Here is a 22639-nt window from a genome sequence, read left to right on the forward strand (position 1 = left end):
TTCTCTACCATAATGCCGTTTTAGAGAATTTGGCAGTACATCTAACCATCCTCACAACCGCAGACCACGTGTATGGTGTCGTATGGACAAGCGGTTTGATGATGTCAACGTTGTGAACAGAGTGCCCCATGGTGGCAGTGGGGTTATAATATGGGCAGGCATAAGCGCCGGACAAAGAAAATAGCATTTTATCGATGGCAATTTGAATGCAGAGAACCGAGTAGATCCTAATGAATTGATTTCAAACTAACTCAGTAGAACCGTTCAAATTGTATTTAGATGTGGTCAGTATATGTGGTCAGGCTAGACTTACTGTAAAGAACTACATGATAAAATAGTAGTTATCCAGATGATGAGATAATCAGATACAGTGTAGCAGCACCATGTGATGGGAATCCAACACCAGCCATGACATGGAGAACATGGCCCGTGTTGACCAGTGTACATGGCCACGAGCAGCAGAATGAACCGCAGATAAGAACAAGGCAAGATGGTGCACTCACAGAGTATCTGCGCATGTGAACGGGTGCATTTCATGTTGCTTCGACGTGAGAGCTGCGGGACCAAAACAGCAGAGAAATTTAGCCTCTTGCCTCATATTCTTAGTTGTAGCGGAAGTCGGCCCTCCTCGGTTGCTTACTTTGTGCACCGCCGAATCTACTTTTAAAAATACATATAGCATTTTAAATACACGTGGAACCTTTTTTCAACATTACAAACGTTTGATACATTCCTGTGTGTCTGAGACCAACCTGGTACTCATTTCTATCAAGGCATAAGGCGAAACCTAGATGCAGACACAGGAGGCAGATGGTTGGAGTCTTACAATGTTTATTAATCCAAAAAGGGGTAGGCAGGAGAATGGGCGTGTACAGGCAAAAGGTCAAAACCAGTAGGTCCAATAGGTACCGAAGGGCAGGTAGATTCGAGGGCAGACAGGCAGGCAGGCAGGAAAGTAGTCCAGACAAACTGGCACAGAGAGACAGGAAACACAGGGATAAATACACGGGGGAAAACAAGCAACACCTGGAGGGGGCGGAGACAATCACAGGGACAGGTGAAACAGATCAGGGCGTGACAATTTCACATTCTCTGCTCATCAATCGCTGCTCTCAGACAAGGCCAGGGAAACCAACATACTGTCTAGGAGTGGTAACTAAGTACAGCAACAACAAAAAAGTATGTTCATAACTGACTTGCCTAGTTAAATAAAATACCAACATAGTGTCTTAATAGGGTGTTGGACCATCACGAGCTAGAACAGCGCCAATGCACCTTGGCATAGATTCTCAAGTGTCTGGCACTTCAGTGGAGGGATACAACACCATTCTGCCACAATAATTTCTGAATCTACCTTTACAAATACATCAAGTATTTGAAATACACGTGGGACCTTTCTTCAACATTACAAACGTGTGTACAGTAGATCCTAGATCTGATACATTCCTGTGTGTTGGAGACCAACTCATGTCACATTCTCTGCTCATCAACCGCTGCTCTCAGACCAGGGAAGAGCACTTTTTGATAGTCTTGTCTGGTCCAGTGATGGTGGGTTTGTGCCCATAAGCGACTTTGTAGCTGGTGATGCCTGGTGAGGACCTGCCTTACAACAGGCCTACAAGCCCTCTGTCCAGACTCTCCCAGCCTATTGCGGACAGTCTGAGCACTGATGGAGGGATTGAGGGATTGAGGGATTGTGCGTTCCTGGTGTATGTCGGGCAGTTGTTTCCATCCTGTACCTGTCCCGCAGGTGTGATGTTCGGGTGTACCAATCCTGTGCAGGTGTTGTTACACGTGGTCCGCCACAGCGAGGACGATCAGCTGTCTGTCCTGTCTCTCTGTAGCGCTGTCTTAGGCATCTCACAGTACGGACATTGCAATATATTGCCCTGGCCACATCTGGAGTCCTCGTGCCTCTTACAGCATGCCTCAGGCACATTCACGCAGATGAGTATCTTTCTTTTGGTGTTTTTCAGAGTCAGTAGAAAGGCCTCTTTAGTGTCCTAAGTTTTTATAACTGTGACCTTTAATTGCCTACCGTCTGCAAGCTGTTAGTGTCTCAACGACTGTTCCACGGGTGCATGTTCATTAATTGTTTATGGTTCATTGAACAAGCATGGGAAACAGTGTTTAAACTCTTTACAATGAAGATCTCTGAAATTATTTTGATTTTTATGAATTATCTTTGAAAGACAGGGTCCTGAAAAAGGGACGTTTCTTTTTTGCTGAGTTTCTAACTCTGGCAGGATACAAAGGGCGGAATTTTGGATGTCTACCCTTACTAAGGATATAAACTTCGCGATGACGTAGTGTCCCCATGAGTGACAGAACACTTTGCCAAACATGGCGCAATGCTCCTATTTTCTGCTGGCTCGCCCCACCACCACAGAAAGCACTGAGCTGGGCTGAAACACCTGCATTTTGGAGCTGCCTTACTCAAGAAACCAAAAATGAGACCATGTGTGTATGATATATGTTTTTTACATTGTTTGCAAACCTATATGTGACACGTATTAATGCCAAAATAACACGCAAAACAGGCAAGTCAATGCCTGTAAAAATGTGGGGCTCGGATTTAGCTTATTCAGAATTAATTCATCATTCACGTTTGGTTCATGCATGTGACCGACCAATACCTCACAAGGTTTCTTCTCTCCAAGCTGAGACCTTGAAACGGAGATATCCCTTGGTTCTGGGCGTGCTGCCAAATTGCTTCGACTGATAGTGAAGATTCCTCCCAGGCACGATCAATCAGTCACTTGCATGAACCCAGTCAAATTGGTTATTAGAAAAGCACAAACATAAAATGTTCCTTCACTAGGTGTTGCAATAATGTCAGCCAATCAGCAATCAATTAGTAAATGTTGTCCAATTGCAATGGAGGCAGTAACTCACATGGACTTACCGAGATGGCATTGGTCATCATTTGTTCCACTTCTTTCCTCACTTAGAGTTCTACACCACCCCTACTATCAAACGTAGTGCCTCATCAGCCAGGGGTAGGTAAGGGAAAGTAGAAGTCATCCCACGTCAATATTAACAGAGAGAATGTAGTATTTAACAATCAAATCACTTTATTAGCTAATTCATTCTTACAAGCAAATAAAATAGCAAGGGTTCTTCAACGTAGACCAGGGGTGTTTGGTCTTCAACGTAGACCAGCGGTGTTTGGTCTTCAACGTAGACCAGGGGTGTTTGGTCTTCAACGTAGACCAGGGGTGTTTGGTCTTCAACGAGGTCCAAAGGGCAGCACTAAAAATTGGTTGCAAAATATTGTTCTTATATATATACTCAAACCACCCAGGGGCTGGATTCGACACCCCAGGAGTAGACACACACACACACACAGACACACGCACGCACGCACGCACACACACACACACGATTGGGTGGATATCTTACAATGAAATACCAGAGCATGGTTGAGTTCAGGAGACACCAATGGGAGAAAACACTTTCAAAGGAAAAAACTCACAACTGCATTTCTATTTGACAAGATATCTGTTTGGAAACGTAACACACCTCTTAAACACACCCCTTGTCTGAGTAAAATAAAACTACATTGTGCTTGATTGCAGGTTTCTCTTTGTGTGAGGTCAGGGAACAGAGAGGATTCTGGGAGGATGTCAATCGTTTCTGCTCCAACTAATTATATCTCCGCTCTACCTCTCCGTCCCTCCTTCGCCATCTAGGGTTAGGGGGAGTGTTGTGTTCACTCGTTTCCACTATCCTCTGTGTCGTCCTCTCCTCCCTCACTCCGCCCCTCTCCATCCATGTCCCTCTCTCTCTCTGGGTAATTGAGGATGTGGCGGTTGGCCTGGGTGAGGTACTGTTGCTGTTTGAAATACACCTTCAACACTCCCTTCATCACCACAAACGCTATACCACCCTACAACACAGAGGGAGAGAGAGAGAGAGAGAGGGAGGAAAAGAGAAGCATAAAACACCTGCCACCCCAGACATTCTGTACACCACACACACACACACACACACACACACACACACACACACACACACACACACACACACACACACACTCACCAGAACGGTGCGTTGTAGGGATGAAGGTACCCTGCTGAAGATCAGCCGTCCCACCAGGTTGGCCACGGAGGGGAAGATGAGAGCTCCACACAAAGTACGAGATACTGACAGGTGGTCCCCTCCATTACTCCCATCAGCTGGCACACGGGGCAACGGACGCCCTATACCTGTGTGGGATGGGTGTTAGGGGAGGAGAGAGACAAAAAGGAGAGTTTAAAAAAAAAATGTATCAAGTGAATTTCATTTGCAGGAATGTACCACAGCGCCTTTGGACACCTTGGACACCTTTGGACACCTTGGACACCTTTGGACACCTTGGACACCTTTGGACACCTTGGACACCTTGGACACCTTGGACACCTTTGGACACCTTGGATTGTTCCACATTTTGTTAGGTTACAGCCTTATTCTAAAATTGATCAAATGTTTTTCTTCCCCCTCATCAATCTGCACACAATACCCCATAATGACCAAGCAAAAACAGTTTTTTGTAGCATTGAAGGTCCCCAAGAACACGATGGTCACTCAAACAGGGCTCCAAAGTTCCTCTGCGGAGATGGGAGAACCTTCCAGAAAGACAACCATCTCTGCAGCACTCCATAAATGACACCTTTATGGTATAGTGGCCAGACGGAAGCAACTCCTCAGTAAAAGGCACACCTGACAGCACTCTTGGAGTTTGCCAAAAGGCACCTAAAGAGTCACTGGTGTGATGAAACCAAGATTGAACTCTTTGGCCTGAATGCCAAGTGTCACGTCTGGAGGAAACCTGGCACCATCTCAATGGTAAAGCAAGGTGGCGGTAGCAGCATCATCATCATCATGCTGTGGTGATGTTTTTCAGCGGCAGGGACTGGGAGACTAGTCAGGATCGAGGGAAAGATGAAAAGAGCAAAATAAAGCGAGATCCTTGATGAAAACCTGCTCCAGAGCGCTCATGACCTCAGACTTGGACGAAGGTTCACCTTCCAACAGGACAACGACCCTAAGCACACAGCCAAGACAACGCAGGAGTGGCTTCGGGACAAGTTCTTTAGTGGACCATCCAGAGCCCGGACTATAACCCGATCGAACATCTCTGGAGAGACCTGAAAATAGCTGTGCAGCGACGCTCCCCATCCAACCTGACAGAGCTTGAGAGGATCTGCAGAGAAGAATGAGAGAAACTACCCAAATACAGGTGTGCCAATCTTGTAAAGTCATACCCAAGAAGACGCTGTAATCGCTGCCAAAGATGCTTCAACAAAGTTATGAGTAAAGGGTCTGAATATTTGTATATATTTGCTAAAAATCTGTTTTTTGCTTTTGTCATTATGAGGTATTGTGGGTAGATTGATGAGGTAAAAAAAACATTTGATCCATTTTAGAATAAGGCTGTAACGTAACAAAATGTGGAAAAAGTCAAGGCGTCTGAATATGTTCCCGACTGCACTGTGTGTATGTACCTGGAACTAGCAGCTGTAGTTTAGAGGAGTGTCTCTGCCACAGCCTCAGTATGTAGTCCTCCCAGCGTATCATCTTGCCCAGGACCAGCATCACAGGGATGGTAGGTAGACCCATCAGGAGAAACAGAGGATCTGCTCTCTCCATCACATCCAAGCCCTTCTTATGACCCACCACCTGGAGAAATAGGGGGAGGAGGGAGAGGGAGGGAGGTAAGGAGGGAGCAAATTGTGAATCTCGTGTTCTGTGTTGCATTTGGCGTTCGCAATGGATTCACTGAACTCGTTAGTAAGTTAGTGTTAGTTATGGTCAAAGGTTATGGGGTCTAGGGCAAGGGTATAATGGTTTGAGGTTCAGGGGTCAGGAGTAGAGGGTCTTGTACCTGCATGACAGTCACAGCTCCATAGGTGACAGCTGACCAATAGACTGTCCCCACCACCACCCCAGCAGCAGCGAACGGACTGGCCCGCGACAGAGCCCTGTCCACCTGCTGGAGGAAGTACACCAATGGCCCTGGAGGGGGGGACAGACCGACATATACACAGTCAGTAAAATACACACACCTGGACAGAAGACACTAGAGTAGAACTACCTTGTGTGTGTGCGTGTGTGCTGCAAGTTGCCCATATTGGGAAAGACGATACTCTGTGTGTGTCAGTTACCCATCTTGGGGAAGACGATGCTGTACTCTGTGCCACACTGAGGGCAGCTGACAGCTCCTCCACTGTTTCCTTTCTGCTTCTCATCGAGCCAGCGCTGCAGGCAGGCCTGGTGGATCCACTTCGTACAGCCTTTACACCTGCAGGGGCTCACCCACTCTGCCACGCGGTCCTCTCTCTCTGTCGCAAAACACACCCAGCAGTGCCTGGACATTCACACACAGTGGGAGACACAGGTGAATACACACAGACAAAGGACACACACACAGACAAAGGACACACACACAGAGACAAAGGACACACACACAGAGACAAAGGACACACACACACACACACACAGACAAAGGACACACACACACTTCTCAGGGGGCTCCTCTACACAGGCCATGTTGAGTCCGTTCAGTTCCTCTAGGTCCCTGTCTCAGCATGGGCCAGCCAGGAAGGACCTACACACAAACAGTCATTTTCACTTTCTCTACATACTGAATCTGGTTAAATTACAGACAACATTTACCAACTGTTTGTATTAGCTTGCTTCTTCTACATTCAACTAACTCACTTTTGTTTTGGCCAAACTTATAATTAATTTAGCTGTCTCGGCCATGCCAAACTGATATGGGCGGTAGGGTAGCCTAGTGGTCAGAGCGTTGGACTAGTAACCGGAAGGTTGCAAGTTCAAACCCCGGAGCTGACAAGGTACAAATCTGTCGTCATGCAGGCAAGTTGACCCACTGTTCCTAGGCTGTCATTGAAAATAAAAATAACTGACTTGCCTAGTTAAATAAAGGGAAATAAATGCCCCAGTCAGTGAACAACTGCAAGCTTACCTGAGATAACGCTAGCTGGTTTTCTGTGTTTTAGTTAGATCATAAAATTACATACAATTTGCCATTAAAACGTTTTAATCGCTTTGTGATTTTTGTTAAGGCCGAGATTGCGTCAAGTGTATAACGTTACCGTAAATAGACTAGAAAAATAGTTTAGTAGCTATGGAGGAATTCATAACTTCTAGTTGTTGTTGAACAATGACAGTGGTTTCTTACCTCAATAATGCCTCTATATAAATAACCCGAAGTACCTCACAGTCAGTTTTAGGCTAGAGAATGACAAGAGAAGAGTTTTGATCGCTAAATAATCTTCGTCAACTGCTTTATGTCACCACCATAAAGCAGACAAGAATAATAAAGTACTTCCGGGTTACGGATTTTTGGAATCCTTCAGAATAAGAGTTAGGTCCTGTATAGTTCATAGCTGAATTAATAATTAGAGAGAAATTGTGCAGAATTATATAAATTATATATATATATATATATATATATTATACTAGCTATCATACAAATAATACTTTCAGGTATTTCTATGACATATATTTATTTTATAAATATTGAGCCTAAATGGTGAACAATATTTTTGGTGCATGCACAGTGCACTCCTATCATTTAGAGAACCATACACAATTTCCTGTAGGTTGTCTTGCAGTAAATGGAGGTTCCATTCTACTTAGGAGCACTTCTAGTTTCCAAATCCACAGAGTTACACCCAGGGGAGCTTCACTGCTTGTTTTCCGGCCCTTCGAGAGAGTCCAATGAGCTGAAATCCAGTTGTTTTTTCATATCGGACTGAAATATTGCACTGTACGTAATCTATTGTGTGTCCATAAAACCAGAGCCCTAATTACTAGAGTCCCTAATATACAAAACAGATGAGTTTCAACCAAAAATTTGCGTAGGGCCCCTGAACACTATATGGTACAAACATAGCACTGTAAAGGAAAAACTATTGTTTGTGTTCATCAAACCAGGGTCCAGTCTACACTTTGTACAATCAATTTAACTCTCCGCTGACCGACTAATTCAGAACGATATCTTATTTACAAAGGAACAAATAAACTACTTTAGCTTACTCTTTGTTTGCTTCCAGTGTGAAATAAAACACCAATCCATATCTTGCGCTCTTGACTTACGCTATAATGGTGGTGCCAAATTCCGACAATTAGCAGGTGGTTAGGTGAGAAACAATGGAAACAGTGTGATCAGTAGATGGAGTGTTAACTGACTGGCATTCCTGTAAATTACTTACTTTTTCTAATGATGATGAGCAGACCTTAAATCAAACTTTAAATCGTTGCAAGGCCAGCCTTTTGTAACAAAATATGCCTCAGGGTCAAGTGTTTTGGCTGGACAAATAAAAAATATTATCCTAGTAAGATCATGTGAATAGGTTAGTAATCACATTGACATCATTTGAGTCAAATGTAGGTGTACCTATGGATGTATTTCAAGGCCTACCATCAAATTCACTGCCTCTTTGCTTGGCATCATGAGAAAATTAAAAGAAATCAGCCAAGACCTCAGACAAAAAATTGTAGACAAATCTGGTTCATCCTTGGGAGCAATTTTGAAATGCCCGAAGGTACCACGTTCATCTGTACAAACAATAGTATGCAAGTATAAACACCATGGGACCATGTAGCCGTCATACCTCTCAGGAAGGAGACGCGTTCTCTCCTAGAGATGAACGTACTGTGGTGGGAAAAGTGAAAATCAATCCCAGAACAACAGCAAAGGACCTTGTGAAGATACTGGAGGAAACCGGTACAAAAGTATCTATATCCACAGTATATCGATACAACCTGAAAGGCCGCTCAGCAAGGAAGAAGCCACTGCTCCAAAACCGCCATAAAAAAGCCAGACAACGGTTTGCAACTGCTCATGGGAACAAATATTGTATTTTTTTGGAGAAATCATGTTGTGGGGGTGCTTTGCTGCAGGAGAGACTAGTGCACTTCACAAAATAGATGGCATCATGAGGAAGCAAAATTATGTGGATATATTGAAGCAACATCTCACGACATTAGTCAGGAAGTTAAACCTTGGTCGCGAATGGGTCTTCCAAATGGACAATGACCACAAGCATACTTCCAAAGTTGTGGCAATTTTGCTTAAGGACAACAAAGTCAATATATTGGAGTGGCCATCACAAAGCCCTGACCTCAATCCCATAAAAATGTTGTGTGCAGAACTTAAAAAGCATGTGCGAGCAAGGAGGCCTACAAACCTGACTCCGCTACACCAGCTTTGTAAGGAGGAACGGGACAAAATTCACCCAACTTATTGTGGAAGCTTGTGGAAGGCTACCTGAAATGTTTGATCCCAAGTCAAACAATTTAAAGGCAATTCTATCAAATATTAGTGTATGTAAATGTCTCACCCACTGGGAATGTGATGAAAGAAATAAAAGCTGAAATAAATAATTCTCTCTACTATAATTCTGACATTTCACATTCTTAAAATAAAGTGGTGATCCTAACTGACCTAAAACAGGGCATTTTTACTGGAATTAAATGTCAGGAATTGTGAAGAACTGAGTTTAAATGCATTTGGCTAAGGTGTATGTAAACTTCTGACTTCAACTGACTTCTGACTTTAATTTCAAGCCTTATTCATACAGTTTGGTTGAATAGAAATACATCATATTTCATATTTCATAATTGTATTATATTTGTATTGTGTATTTCAGCTATTTTTACTTTATTGGAGTATACAACTATTACTAGTTGTTTTTTGCCCTCTCATGATAATTACTTTTGGGTATAATGTTGATTACATTTTCGATGACATTTAGTTTAATGTAACTGGTTAAACAAAATTGTAAGTGCTAACATTTCCTCACAAAATCTTACGATTTTTTTCCATTTGTATAATTTTTTACCGTCTTCATTATAATACTTTTATTTTGAAGGGAAATCGCCAAAGTCATCGCGTTATTCTTTCTAGGTCTTGCTTTTTCTTGCTTTGCTTCTCAGAGGTCTGACTGTCCTACTGACCGCCAAAAATCCATACCTCAGTGCCCAAAATACACAACAGTCCTTCTGATTACAGATACTTTATTCTTAAAGGGAAAGAAACACTGTCTTTTTGTAAAAATCTAAGCATTTTGGGGTGTTCTGGAATTTACGATAGATATACTACACATAACTTATATTCAGTAATAGCTCATTACCAATGCTAATTAACCATGATTTCAAAAACATGCACATAAATATAACTTCTCTAATGCTCATCTAGTCATCTTCTAAAGGGAGCAAAGTTGATTTAGCTGAAGATAAACGTATTCATCTGGAAAAGCCAGCCAGCCAAAGACGGTGCGGTGCACACACTGACAAGCCTGAATAGAGGGTTTAACAGTGAGCACGTAAACTCCAGCTGGCAGCATTGCGATTGGCTGTTGCCAGTGTCCGTCGAGACAACCAGACACCATGTTCGGTTGTGATCAAAGCAAGCATCCGCAGCGAGTCGCATGAGCCCAGAGTGACAGGGCGTTATTTACATGATTAAAATATCCAATAGGCCACATTTTATTGAAGGAATTATTGAAACATATCTTAAACAATCAGTTCGTCATGGAGTCCTATGACATTATAGCTAACCAGCCGGTTGTGATCGATAATGTAAGTATGATGTCACTCACCCACACCCTGACTTGCCCGCTAAATGACTAGCCAGGAAGGTTAGCTAGCTTATTGTGTCGGATGCTTTGTTTGCTGACAGTATTGAATACTGTGTACTAGCTTGCTATTCATCAATATATTCCAGTTGCACCTAGCTAGTTAGCTCTTCCCATGTGCATGGCGTGTAGAATGTCTCTTTGTCGATTAAGTTTTGTTGCATTGCATAGCTTGCTAGCCAACTTGTGTGCTGTAGAACCAGCTTGCGAGTGCTAGCTATCCAGCTTACGTTACGTGGTTTTTCATTTAAACGCTGTATAACGCTAACTACATCTCACATCTCCATCATATTTTCTGTGCTGGAAGAATAACAAGCTGCATATGATAAAATTATAGTCGCATCAGCTACTAGGTAACTAGCTGCAACACCGGCTAGACACATTATTTCGCCGGGAGACGAACCCCACCTTGGCTTGCTAACGGCTAGCCATCTATGCTGAGTCGTTCCATGTCATTTCAGCAAGCCATGACACCCACATCTCCGATTGTTCTGATATTTTTTTGCAGTAGTTAGAAACCGATAGGATTGACATTCTTGAAACATTATTTTCATAAAATGTCATTTTGTCCTGGAGAAATTAAGCTATTTGATTGCACCCTAATTGGACATTTTTGTTAGACCATTCCTGGTGAACAAGCAAACTATTCGACTGGAGGAGTTCTAATGGTTTCAATGTTATGGTCTCTGATGGTCTTTAATGGTGAAAGTCCCAAACACACACTGTATAGAGTTTTTGCAATTGGTGTTTTTTGTTGTTGTTGGTAAATGTCACTAATCACATACATATAGAGCTGTTTCCTGATAAATAAATAAAAATGGGAAACATAAGACTGCCATACAATTCATTATTTTAGTAGGGTTGTCACAACATTTTTGCACCATTTGTGTTTTATTTTAGGCCATTTTATCCATCAACATTTTGGGCTTGTCGGAAAAAGTATTCATATGGGAATTGAATAGGGATAGCCCTCTCAGAGAGCTGCCACTTGTTGGACTATTCAAGGAGAGTTGGGTTGAAGTATTAGGTTGCTAAGAGATGGGCAAACTGAATGGCTTTCATGGCGGACTGGCTTGAATTGAGCTAAATCGATTGGTTTACCATCTAAAGTTGCAAAGGAAATGTTGTGATATATTTAATACACACAAGGGTCCAGCCAAATGGATAGTGTGGTGGTATAGCAGAAACAATGACCTCTAGTGATAAACTTGGTATAATGGTAAATATTGCAAGCGACTTCAATTACACATTCTCCGAACAGGAGGAAAAACATCACCAGATTTACAGGGAATACATTACATAGTATGGAGAAGCAATACTCCAAGTCACAGCTTCATACTAATTGTCTAACATACATAACTTATACTTTTTACCGGTTGTTGGAGTGGAATTGGTGTGGGGAGTATGTGGATTGATTTTGACAATTTTGGGGGGATTTTTAGGGAATGCTAATTGTATCTGTTAGTTGCCACATCAGCATTTTAAGAGCAATCTGAGATGGTGGGTGTCAATCTGTTTTCTTATGCTTTTTGAAGTGGAACGACCCTGATGCTAGCCCTGCATTGCCAGAGAAATTTGCTAGCTAGCAGCATTAGCAAGCGCTAACTATCGCCATCAGTCTCTGATCATGCGCCTTAGGGCATACCAGTCTAAAAATGAACAACTTCAATCCAAAAAAGACCTACTTGAAAGTGCATTTTCAATTTTATTTGCTAGAATATTTATCCTGACTGAGTGTACTCGACCTTGCAGGTTGTTGTCACCGTAGTACTACCTGTGTCATCTGTTGCCCTGATTAGCTCCGAGGCCTGTCATGGGCTCTGTTTTTAAAGCTATACAAGTAGCATACTGTTTTACTAGAATGGTACTCAAACCCTTATGAAAAGTTTAATTATAAAGAAGGGACTGTGATGCTGCCATGACCCAGTAGACAAAGGCTGCAAAGTGTAATATCTCATCCAGAGAGGGATGATGCCTTCTTCAGCTTCAGGCGGTGTCTTGTGAGACACACACACACATGAGGAGTGCTAATTGCATTGGATGGGGACAGACAACACAAGCCGTTTTTAGCTCAATATGGACCCATTTCTCTCCTCTCTGTTTTAATTTCTACTCCTATTTACCTATATCGTTCTTTCTCTCTCCAGGGTTCAGGCGTTGTCAAAGCGGGCTTTGCTGGAGACCAGATCCCCAAATACTGCTTCCCCAACTAGTAAGATCTCCATTTTTACTTATCCTACACCAACAACACACTGCTGATATTCAGTCAGATAGCATCCAAGGGATTTGTGTTGTGTTTATGACTCTGTTGTGTTCCACTGTGTGCGTGATCCAGTGTGGGCCGTCCCAAGCATGTGCGTGTAATGGCAGGAGCCCTGGAGGGGGACCTCTTCATCGGACCCAAAGCAGAGGTAGGCTTCACACCATAGGCTTACACTCACACACACTATGAGTGGGCCTGTCTCAACAAGCCTCTATCTAACCCTTCTCTTACCCCCTCCCCTCTCAAGGAGCACAGAGGGTTGCTGTCAGTGAGGTATCCCATGGAGCACGGCATAGTGAAGGACTGGAACGACATGGAGAGGATCTGGCAGTACGTCTACTCCAAGGAACAGCTGCAGACCTTCTCAGAGGAGGTGAGCTCTCCTCTCTTCACAACCTCATTCCTTGTTTTGGTGGTCATTGCTGAACAGTCGACCACACGCTTCCTTCAGTAGCCACGGTCACTGGCTTTAGTCACAGACGATAAAACTGTCCTTCTCTCTCCTTCCCTCCAGCACCCTGTCCTGTTGACTGAAGCTCCCCTGAACCCCAGTAAGAACAGGGAGAAGGCGGCTGAGGTTTTCTTCGAGACCTTCAATGTCCCTGCCCTCTTTATCTCCATGCAGGCAGTCCTCAGTCTGTGAGTGTGTTTCACTGTGTGTTTGTGTGTGGTAGTGTCTCAATCACGCTTTTGTGTGTATGTTATACTCTCATACCTCTCTTGCTCAGCTATGCGACAGGGCGCACCACGGGAGTGGTGTTAGATGCGGGCGACGGGGTGACCCACGCGGTGCCCATCTACGAGGGCTTTGCCATCCCCCACTCCATCATGAGGGTGGACATCGCTGGCAGGGACGTGTCCCGCTACCTCCGACTGCTGCTACGCAAGGAGGGCTACGACTTTCACACCTCCGCCGAGTTTGAGGTGGTTCGCACCATCAAAGAGGTACGGGACGGACTGTGTGCGTGTGTGACCCACACTCTGTCTCTCACACACACACACACACACACGTGTCACCAAACAAAAAGAAACACAGGGCTTTATAGCTGTCTATAGGAATGTGTCGATAATGTGTGTTTCTGTCCTCAGAGAGCCTGCTACCTGTCCCTGAACCCCCAGAAGGATGAGACTCTGGAGACAGATAAGGCCCAGTACACCCTCCCCGACGGCAGCACGCTGGATGTTAGTGTTTAACACACACATACCTTTTTTGTTTTCTTTTGAAGGATTACAAACATCAACCACATAATAATCACCATGATGACCCTGAGCCTAATCTCTGACACCCAGTTGACCCTAACTTTGACTTTTGACCTCTGCCCCCCTGTCCAGATTGGTCCAGCCCGGTTCCGAGCACCAGAGCTACTGTTCAGGCCAGACTTGATCGGAGACGAGAGCGAGGGGATCCATGAGGTGCTGGCCTTCGCTATCCAGAAGTCTGACATGGACCTCCGACGCACACTCTTCTCCAACATCGTACTGTCTGGAGGATCCACACTGCTCAAAGGTTACACACACACACGCACACAAACTGACTGTTCACCATCAACTAATACCAGTATGTTGTGAATGGGAAGTGGTTGTTTTCTCATGTGGTTTAAGGCTCCTTAGCTCAGCATTGCACAGAAACACACACACCCTGTTAGCTAACATAGTCTTTTCTGCTGTAGGCTTCGGTGACAGGCTACTAAGCGAAGTGAAGAAGCTCGCTCCCAAAGATGTGAAAATCAAGGTATAGTAGCTAACAAGTTCATGCCCAGGGGCCTCTTCTTGGCCAGAGCTCAGCATGTTAGTATATACGCCTGATGTTTTTTACCATATGTTGGCAGGATGTTGTCACATGAGTAAACCCCTGCTGACTTCCTGTCTCCCTTGCTCTGTTTCATGTCTAGATCTCCGCCCCTCAGGAGAGGTTGTACTCCACGTGGATTGGGTAAGAGATCACCACACACACACACACACCAGGGATGCAAACTCGTCGCTTATTGGCGCTGTTCGCCGTTTTTGATCTCAGAATAGGCTGTCCATGTAGATCCGAAGAGGGGAAAAAAGTATGGAAATCATTGACTGAGCACAGAATGCATCCTTACGCATTCTAATAAGGGAATAGCATGACGTCAGATCAGGATCAGTGCTCCATTCAAAATCACGTGTGTCCGCTGTGATCAGCCAGCTGCATCCTCTACCAACCATTACTCACCTGCTTGCACTTTTTACATCGCTGAAAACCGTATGTCTCTAGCCTAAACCATTCAAAAGTTATGCTCCATTTACTGGAGCTACCTTTCTACCACGAATTCCTGCGCGTTTTATATCATTTTATGAACCATGGCGCGAGCTGTTTTTAAAGGTTTTAGAAACATGAAATCGTATTAAAATCTGTTCACATTTTTACATTTTCTGACAAGCGACAAATTGAAAATTACCATATCTTAAGTGTTCATACTTTCATAGAATGCTTGGGAATGACGTAGAGTGAGGCATTTGTGAAAATTCTATAGCAATATAGAGTGGGAAAGCGACCGTGTGTTTGGAAAATTGATAGACGCCAAGGTAAATGAAAACCTAATAAAAACATCTGTCTTGTCCAGGACCGGACTCTACACAGACCGGTGCGCCTTAGCCAATCAGAGCCACAGTAGTCCTATATGCAAATAAGCCATATGCAACACAGGCCTGTCATCATTCACTTTGAACTGGACTGTGTGATTACAGGCAGTTGGAACAGCGTTAGATCATTACAACACATTCACCAAAAGCCACAAAATACACCTGAAAATATGTAAACACCACAGGAGTCCTCTTACTTTTGGGAACTTTACAGTCTTTTTGCTCAAACAACTCTGAAAAAGTTAGGCTCCCTCTCCCTCAGTTTCCTATCCACATCAGCAAGATGAACAACTAATGTTAGCCAGAGCCGAGATGAGCTAAAATCTAACGAGTGAACAGTAGATAAACCTCTCTCAAACTTTTTCCGCTCGAGGTTGGCCGTCAAAATAGCACTGATAAACGATGGGGAATGGTAGCCTGCTCGCCATTCTGCAGCTTGCCTGCCAACGCATGCTTGTCACCCAATGCATGCTGGTCCCAACCCACATTTGAATAACTGAATGGGAACCTGCCTGCCTCCCTGCCCATTTTGACCGATGCCAAATACATTGGATGGACAACTAAGACATATGCTAACTGCGGATAACAGTCATTTGAGTTCAGCATAGCTAGCTAGCAAAGTGCTTCATATGTCTTGCTAGCTAACCATATGACACCTGCATCACTAGCTGTAGCCGCAGAAAAATGACATGGGGGGGAGTCGGCCACTCACCCATTCGTCCAATGACATGACATCGTTCCAGAAGATGGCTAGCGGACATTAGTCTCTGTGTTTGTAGCTCGCTAAATAAATGGCCACAAAAATAGACGTTATGACTAATTTGTGATCGTTGCCCTTTTGCTAGTTTAAACGTGTTGATGTTTTGTCCAAAATATTGAGTCATTGAGACTGAATCCCTAATGGCTGGAGGCAGCAAGCAATGTTCCAGGCCATCTGTGATTTACGACCTGATGGCACTCACTCACCTCTCATCCCTCTTATGTTCTGTGTAGTGGCTCCATCCTGGCGTCGTTGGACACCTTTAAGAAGATGTGGGTCAGTAAGAAGGAGTATGAGGAGGACAGAGCACGGGCCATCCACAGGAAGACCTTCTAACACCGCGGCCCTTAAGCTGCTCTCAACGTTAGCTATCTGTCCCCAACCTTCCCTCACACTACCATCCAATGCTCCTGTATCAGCCCTCAGTTGCTCCACATTACCAATTTGCCCCAGATAATTCCAACTTCCCCCATATTGCCCTCCATTACCACGCCATACAGCCCAGTGTCTGCCCCACCCCCTGCTGGCTCCCCGCCCCTTTGCTACCCCCATCCTCTGGCCAGGGGAGTTTCTATATACACCCTCCCTCAGTTCAGCATGCCTTTTGTTGCCACCCATCGCACCCATAGGTGTAGGGAGAGAGCAGGGTGCCCCTTCAGGTAAACCTGTGACTCCATCACCTCCTCCCTCCACACACACCCCTCGAACCCTAAAGATAACCCTCACACACACACACACCCAGGGCTGTGTGGCCATCTGTCAATACTGTGGAGTATCTGTTTTTCTGTTCTTAAGGGGGCAATGCTATACTCTACCCAACCCTGAAGTATTTATGACTTTCCTATACCCTGCCCTGTACGATACCTAGCATCATATCATTCAGTGACAAGGAAGGTGAATGTTTTTGTTTTTTTCTCGATACTGTAAGAATTTCATTCCAAACCGAAGAGATTGACTTTTGCTTTTTACAATTATTTTTTAATATTTCGGTCATCACGGTTACAAATGTTGAAGTCACCGTTGTTTTAGTTTCCATCTGTTGAATGAGTTCGTATTGGAATAGGTCATGCTGCTCTGTGTGGTCTGGGGTTTGACATGGGCTCATAAAACATTAAAGGAACTTCTCTCTCCGCCATCCCTCCTACAGGTGTTTAACAACAATGACTACTGGACATGTTTAGACGGCAGCGATGTTTAACGCTTCCTTATATTGATGTGGCAAAATATAAAGTATCTCCATTCAGTTAGCTGTGTTTGTGAAATGGTTTGACAACAGAGGAGTGATGAGATGTACCCTCCTCACTCAGTACAAAACCCAATATGGGGATTTACACATTTGACTATTACTATTTCTAATTGACCGTTTAAAGATATGAAAGCTAAACTTGAATGGCTTATAGAAAATGTGTCTGACAAAGTGCTGTCTGATAAAGTTTGCATTTAGGCCAACATCAGATGTGTTCCAGTTATTAGTGCTCTGTGTTGGACAGAGAGACTGGTCTGAGAGCTGTGTACCTGGACAGGTTACATTTTGAGGTCTTAATTCTCCCCTAACCCCTGAAGCAGGGTCAGATTTATTCATCACCCAACTGGTTAACCTTCAGATTGTTTGATTGTTTATCTGATCCTAAACCTGGGTTGAACTCTCATCTCAGTGTTAGCAGTCAAGGGAAGGCCACTGAGATCCTCCTCCGACAAAACATTTTAGTTTTTCATCTCCAAAGGCTCCATTTAAACCATGGTGGGGATTAACTGTTAAATATGCGACTGTTATTTTAAGTGTATGTATGGGATAGAAACATTGAGCGATGTTTAGTTGCTATAGACTGTAGTAAGACCATTCTCATAATAAGCATGTAGAAGCACAAGATGGCAGAGTATTATCAGTTGGTTTCTACCATCTATTCCCCCTCATGTACCAGTAGGAGTCTGGGTGTTATTATGGCTAAGCTGGGTTCCCTGCATCTCATTGGCAGTAAAGAGGGTGTGTCCGAACCTGTGTCCGCCTTCCTTCCGTGCCCCGACACCGGGAAAGTCCACTTTATCTTCTGGGTGTTTTTAAAAAGGTTCTAAACTTCATCAGCCTTGTGTACAGTGGAACACTTTTCAAAAAAGTCAACGACTAAAGAAGATCATTAAAATACAGGAATAAAAATGTACAATACTGTTTATTCAAGTCTTTTACTTTTCATTTTGTAAATTCAGTATAATAAATAAGTTAATGACTGCTGTTGGAGGTGTCTGTGTTTTATATAGAATTAATTAGAACCATAACCAACAGGCTGCTATGAAGTCTTTTCGACATTGTGACCCAGTTCAGTTACACCTGTAAGCTAAACTCCTCAGTGGGTCACAGTTTATGAAACAAACAGACATAAAAAGGCGTTATAAGGCATTCATTCGTAAGCTCTACACAAATGCTTTACAAAGTCATACCACACTTATAAGCGTCCTACTAAACTCTGCATCTTTTCTCACTTACTAAAAGGTCATCCAATGGAGAACAGAAGGCGGCTGCAGTGGGTTTATCGGTCAGAGATAAGTGCTGTGTAAGTGCGGTACACTACAGTACATGCTTATGAACATCTAAACGACAACGTCTGTTTCCTTGTACAGCACACTTCTACCTTCTCATGCACAGTAGTTAGGATTAATAGACAATATTAATTCTGAATATGAACTAGTTATAATGCATATTACAATCACTCTTGGCTTGATGTCCCGAAGCATTTGATTCTCATTAGTAATACATGTGATGAACGCTCATGCCCCTCTGATGCATATTACATCTCACTGGCATTTAATTGGATGACGTGCCAGGTAGTGATTTGAAGGTAGTGAGTGATAACTCAACTATTTTGTTTTAAATGATAATGATCATTATTCATGACTCTCCGTCGTAGATAATGGATGATCAGGAGGGATATTGGGTGGGTAAATACTTATGTCTGTTTTGTACCAATGACACTAATACTATAAAGAAGTAGAGGCGTTGTGAACAGCAGTGTGTCTTCAAGGCTCAAAGTATATCCGCTTGTTTACATTTAACAATACGCTCCCCAAACGCTCACGGAGTAGGTTGCATTATCGTGTGTTTGTCTTTCAACTGCCGGCCCATTGACAGACAAGCAAAACCATCAGTAAATGTGAATTACATTTGTCAAAACTATGTACTGAAGTGCACAGAACTTGAAACATATAGTGAATTCGGGAGGTAGCCCCGACCGGGACTCAAGCCCAGATCTAGTGACTGTGAAGCCAACACCGTACCCGTTATGCCAAGACGTCCAAATCTCTTGACGAGGTCACTAGGTGTTGGCTTAATATACTGTAACTACTATATGTTTATGTTGAGGACAAATATTGCATTTTTTTTTTATGTTTGTTTTCCTGTAGCTAGTGCAAGCACGACGATGCCAACGTTATTGCAGTTAGCATTCCCATAGAGATGGCATGGATGTTTAGCTTGCTAGCGCATTTTGACTGTATCTAATGGTCGTTATCCACACAGGCTATTTCCCTTGTTGCAAGGCTAGATATGTTCACCTTATGTATCCCGACAAGGGCACATTTATTGCAATTGTTTTTCAACTTCCGGCACATTGACAAACAGGGAGGAGATGTCCTGAAAATAAACTACATTTATCAAAATATTAAATCAAATGCACATAATCTGAAAGATAATGTTTATTCTCTGTTGAGGAAAAATTCTTAGATGATGTCTAATGTTGACACCAAATAAGATCCAACATTATTTAACAACCATCTTAAATGGGTCTCTGATGAGTCAATATGTTGACCAGTGTCCCGTGGTATGTTGCAGTGGGAGAAGTGACCCCAAACCTCCACTGAAGAGAAGAAAGAGCATGTAGGGACCTCCACTTAGTGAGTTATGTTGGGCTGGGTCAGGAGAAACTCATTAAGTTGGCTTCTTCACAATCTGATAGGATTCACCATCACAGTCCATGTGTAGAACCAGATCAGATCTACTGTCCACTGAACCGTGGTGTGTGTCATGGTGAACATGGGGAATACCGGTCGGCGTCTGGTCCTGTCTACTGGGTCTACAGAAGGAGGGGGAGGGACGTCTGTAAAGGTCTTGATTAAATTTAGAAGAAAATTCCAAACCAAGGTAGATTAGTGACCTTGCCCTGCACACTTTATTCCAAACCAAGGTAGGTTAGTGACCTTGCCCTGCACACTTTATTCCAAACCAAGGTAGGTTAGTGACCTTGCCCTGCACACTTTATTCCAAACCAAGGTAGATTAGTGACCTTGCCCTGCACACTTTATTCCAAACCAAGGTAGGTTAGTGATCTTGCCCTGCACACTTTATTCCAAACCAAGGTAGATTAGTGACCTTGCCCTGCACACTTTTAGGATGGATAGGCTTGTTAGGGGTGTTGTGTCAGGTAGGCTGGAGGACCTGGGAGAGACAGAGACGGAGAACTCTAAAGATGAGTGACACTTTTACTCAGTGTTGGAGAAGGCTTACTATTGGCAGAGGGAGAACGACACTGTATTTACCCCACAATATTGATATGTGTTAATCAATCCAAGTGCACAGACTGTATGTTTCATGTTTAAACTTGAAACATATCTCTACAGTGAAGGAATGATGAGTGATGCATGTGTTTATTGTTCAATGCTTGTTACTTGAACAGTACTTATGAAGTTAGTAAAACGTACTGTATATCAATAAATTAATGTAAAATAAATACAAAAAAAGGCTATTACTTTTCCTGTGCGCACCCATCTCTTATCTACAGGGAGTGGCACTAGGGGGTGGTAACATCAAGATTAGAGTGGTGGGCCAGTAACCAGGGGTTTGCTGGGTGAATGGCAGGGCTGACGGGGTTAATCTAGCTGGAGTGGTTACTGGCATCAGAATCACCAACATGCAGTAAAGTTTATTGCCAGCAGGTAACAGTAAAGTATGTAATGTGATCTATGATCAAAGTTTCTTCTCATTTGAGTTGGTGATTTTGTCATTGTCACTGATCTTTGGAACTAGAATGTTCAGAGCCAATCAGACTTTATTATCTGACGGCAATAAACTGGACTGAATGTTGCTGATTATCTCACGCTTTTCCTACACATATCTTTGACAACAATACGTACATAATTATGTGGATGACGCTTACTGCGTGTTTTAAAGTGGTCCAACCCTAAAACCACAACATTATGGAACAATCCTTGTATAGAATTTCAGAATTCACTGATAATTCGGTCCACGTGGAAAACTAAAGGCATAGAAACCGTGAATTACTTGGTGACAGAAAATACATTTATTTCCATGACAGAGTTAAGAAGTGATTTTGGACTGAGATAGTAGTAAGTTTCAGATTTTTAAGTTGCATATCACAAAATGTTGATTTAAAATCTTTTGGACATCAGAGCAACCTTGAGGGAACCCTATTTGAGTCAGAACATTTTGTTCATATGACAGGGAAGATATAAAAAACCTTGAAGAGAGAATATCCAACTGACAATCTCTTAGAAAAAAATATAAACTATTGGAACCAAGACTTAAAAATAACTGATGTTGGCACAAGATGGAGGAAAAGTTGGAGCGTAACTAATTAAATGACAGTTCATGAAAATGTACACTTATTCCAGTATAAAGTTAAGTCAAATTCACACATTTTACAGCACAACAGCAGTGTAAAACAAATAATGACTCAATAATCAATTCTTTTTGGGAATGCTACAAAATCCGGAATTTGTGGGAAGAACTAGAAAGTTGGTTATCAGAAGCATTACAAACTTTTACTTTGAATCCGCATGTCTGCATTTTTCAAGACATTGCATATGAGGGTGTAGTGAGATACACAATGGCCTGGACAATACACTTCTCTACACTTCTCTCTCACTCATCTTGAAAAAATGTATACTAAAAACTGGCAAGTCAATCAATCCGCCATCATTGACACAATTGGAAAATCAAATGATTTCATATTAAACATTGAAAGTGCGTGCGGAGAGAAACAAAAAATGGTGCAGTTTCAGGACATGTGGTGGAATGTGATTCGGGTTCTGGAGACAGGGGTGTGTGCTAGTGGGTGATGTGGTTGATGTTTGTATGATGTTGTCATTTGTATGTGTATGTGCTTGTATTGTTTATAAAATATCAAATACAATCTTGCAACAACAAAAAATAAAAGTGGTCCAACCTCCAGAGAGTCAATGTGTTGAGCAGTGCTGTGTGTTGTGTTCCAGTGGGAGGAGACAGCAGCAGTCCAGACTCCCCAGTGTCTCCCAGTGTGTCTGAGCTGAGACTGGTGCTGCTGTGGAGGACTGAGGGTGGGAGGAGTGCAGCAGGAAACACCGTCCTGGTAAGAGAGGAGTTTTGGGCCC

General features: G+C 43.1%; 2 protein-coding genes across 2 annotated transcripts; one reads left to right on the forward strand and one right to left on the reverse strand.

Annotated features, from left to right (window-relative positions):
* Window positions 1-3051: 3051 nt before the first annotated feature.
* marchf5l (membrane-associated ring finger (C3HC4) 5, like) lies at window positions 3052-7332 on the reverse strand. Its single transcript, XM_064972362.1, has 7 exons — window positions 7187-7332; window positions 6503-6589; window positions 6147-6349; window positions 5867-5997; window positions 5487-5661; window positions 4042-4208; window positions 3052-3889 (listed from the first exon to the last, which is right to left on the reverse strand). The coding sequence occupies exons 2-7, from the start codon at window positions 6529-6531 to the stop codon at window positions 3713-3715; spliced, it is 882 nt and encodes a 293-aa protein (XP_064828434.1). The 5' UTR covers window positions 6532-6589; window positions 7187-7332; the 3' UTR covers window positions 3052-3712.
* A 3054-nt stretch (window positions 7333-10386) lies between these two features.
* Window positions 10387-18513, forward strand: actr1b (actin related protein 1B). Its single transcript, XM_064972363.1, has 11 exons — window positions 10387-10593; window positions 12797-12861; window positions 12985-13060; window positions 13160-13285; window positions 13427-13551; window positions 13641-13857; window positions 14002-14094; window positions 14245-14419; window positions 14583-14644; window positions 14805-14845; window positions 16516-18513. Exons 1-11 carry the CDS (start codon window positions 10546-10548, stop codon window positions 16616-16618), a joined length of 1131 nt encoding a protein of 376 aa, XP_064828435.1. The 5' UTR covers window positions 10387-10545; the 3' UTR covers window positions 16619-18513.
* Window positions 18514-22639: the final 4126 nt, after the last annotated feature.

Source organism: Oncorhynchus masou, chromosome 8 (genome assembly GCF_036934945.1).
Source record: "Oncorhynchus masou masou isolate Uvic2021 chromosome 8, UVic_Omas_1.1, whole genome shotgun sequence".
Lineage (NCBI taxonomy): Eukaryota > Metazoa > Chordata > Actinopteri > Salmoniformes > Salmonidae > Oncorhynchus > Oncorhynchus masou.

What these genes read in the sequence shown, in the direction of transcription:
- marchf5l (XM_064972362.1), bottom strand. Translation starts at nt 6,531, where the DNA reads ATGGCCTGTGTAGAGGAGCCCCCTGAGAA. An exon ending in GTAGAGGAGCCCCCTGAGAA is followed by an intron (nt 6,350 to 6,502) that starts GTGTGTGTGTGT and finishes GTGAATGTCCAG; the next exon opens with GCACTGCTGGGTGTGTTTTG. An exon ending in ACTACAGCTGCTAGTTCCAG is followed by an intron (nt 4,209 to 5,486) that starts GTACATACACAC and finishes CATCCCACACAG; the next exon opens with GTATAGGGCGTCCGTTGCCC.
- actr1b (XM_064972363.1), top strand. Translation starts at nt 10,546, where the DNA reads ATGGAGTCCTATGACATTATAGCTAACCAGCCGGTTGTGATCGATAAT. An exon ending in AAATACTGCTTCCCCAACTA is followed by an intron (nt 12,862 to 12,984) that starts GTAAGATCTCCA and finishes TGCGTGATCCAG; the next exon opens with TGTGGGCCGTCCCAAGCATG. An exon ending in TCATCGGACCCAAAGCAGAG is followed by an intron (nt 13,061 to 13,159) that starts GTAGGCTTCACA and finishes TCCCCTCTCAAG; the next exon opens with GAGCACAGAGGGTTGCTGTC.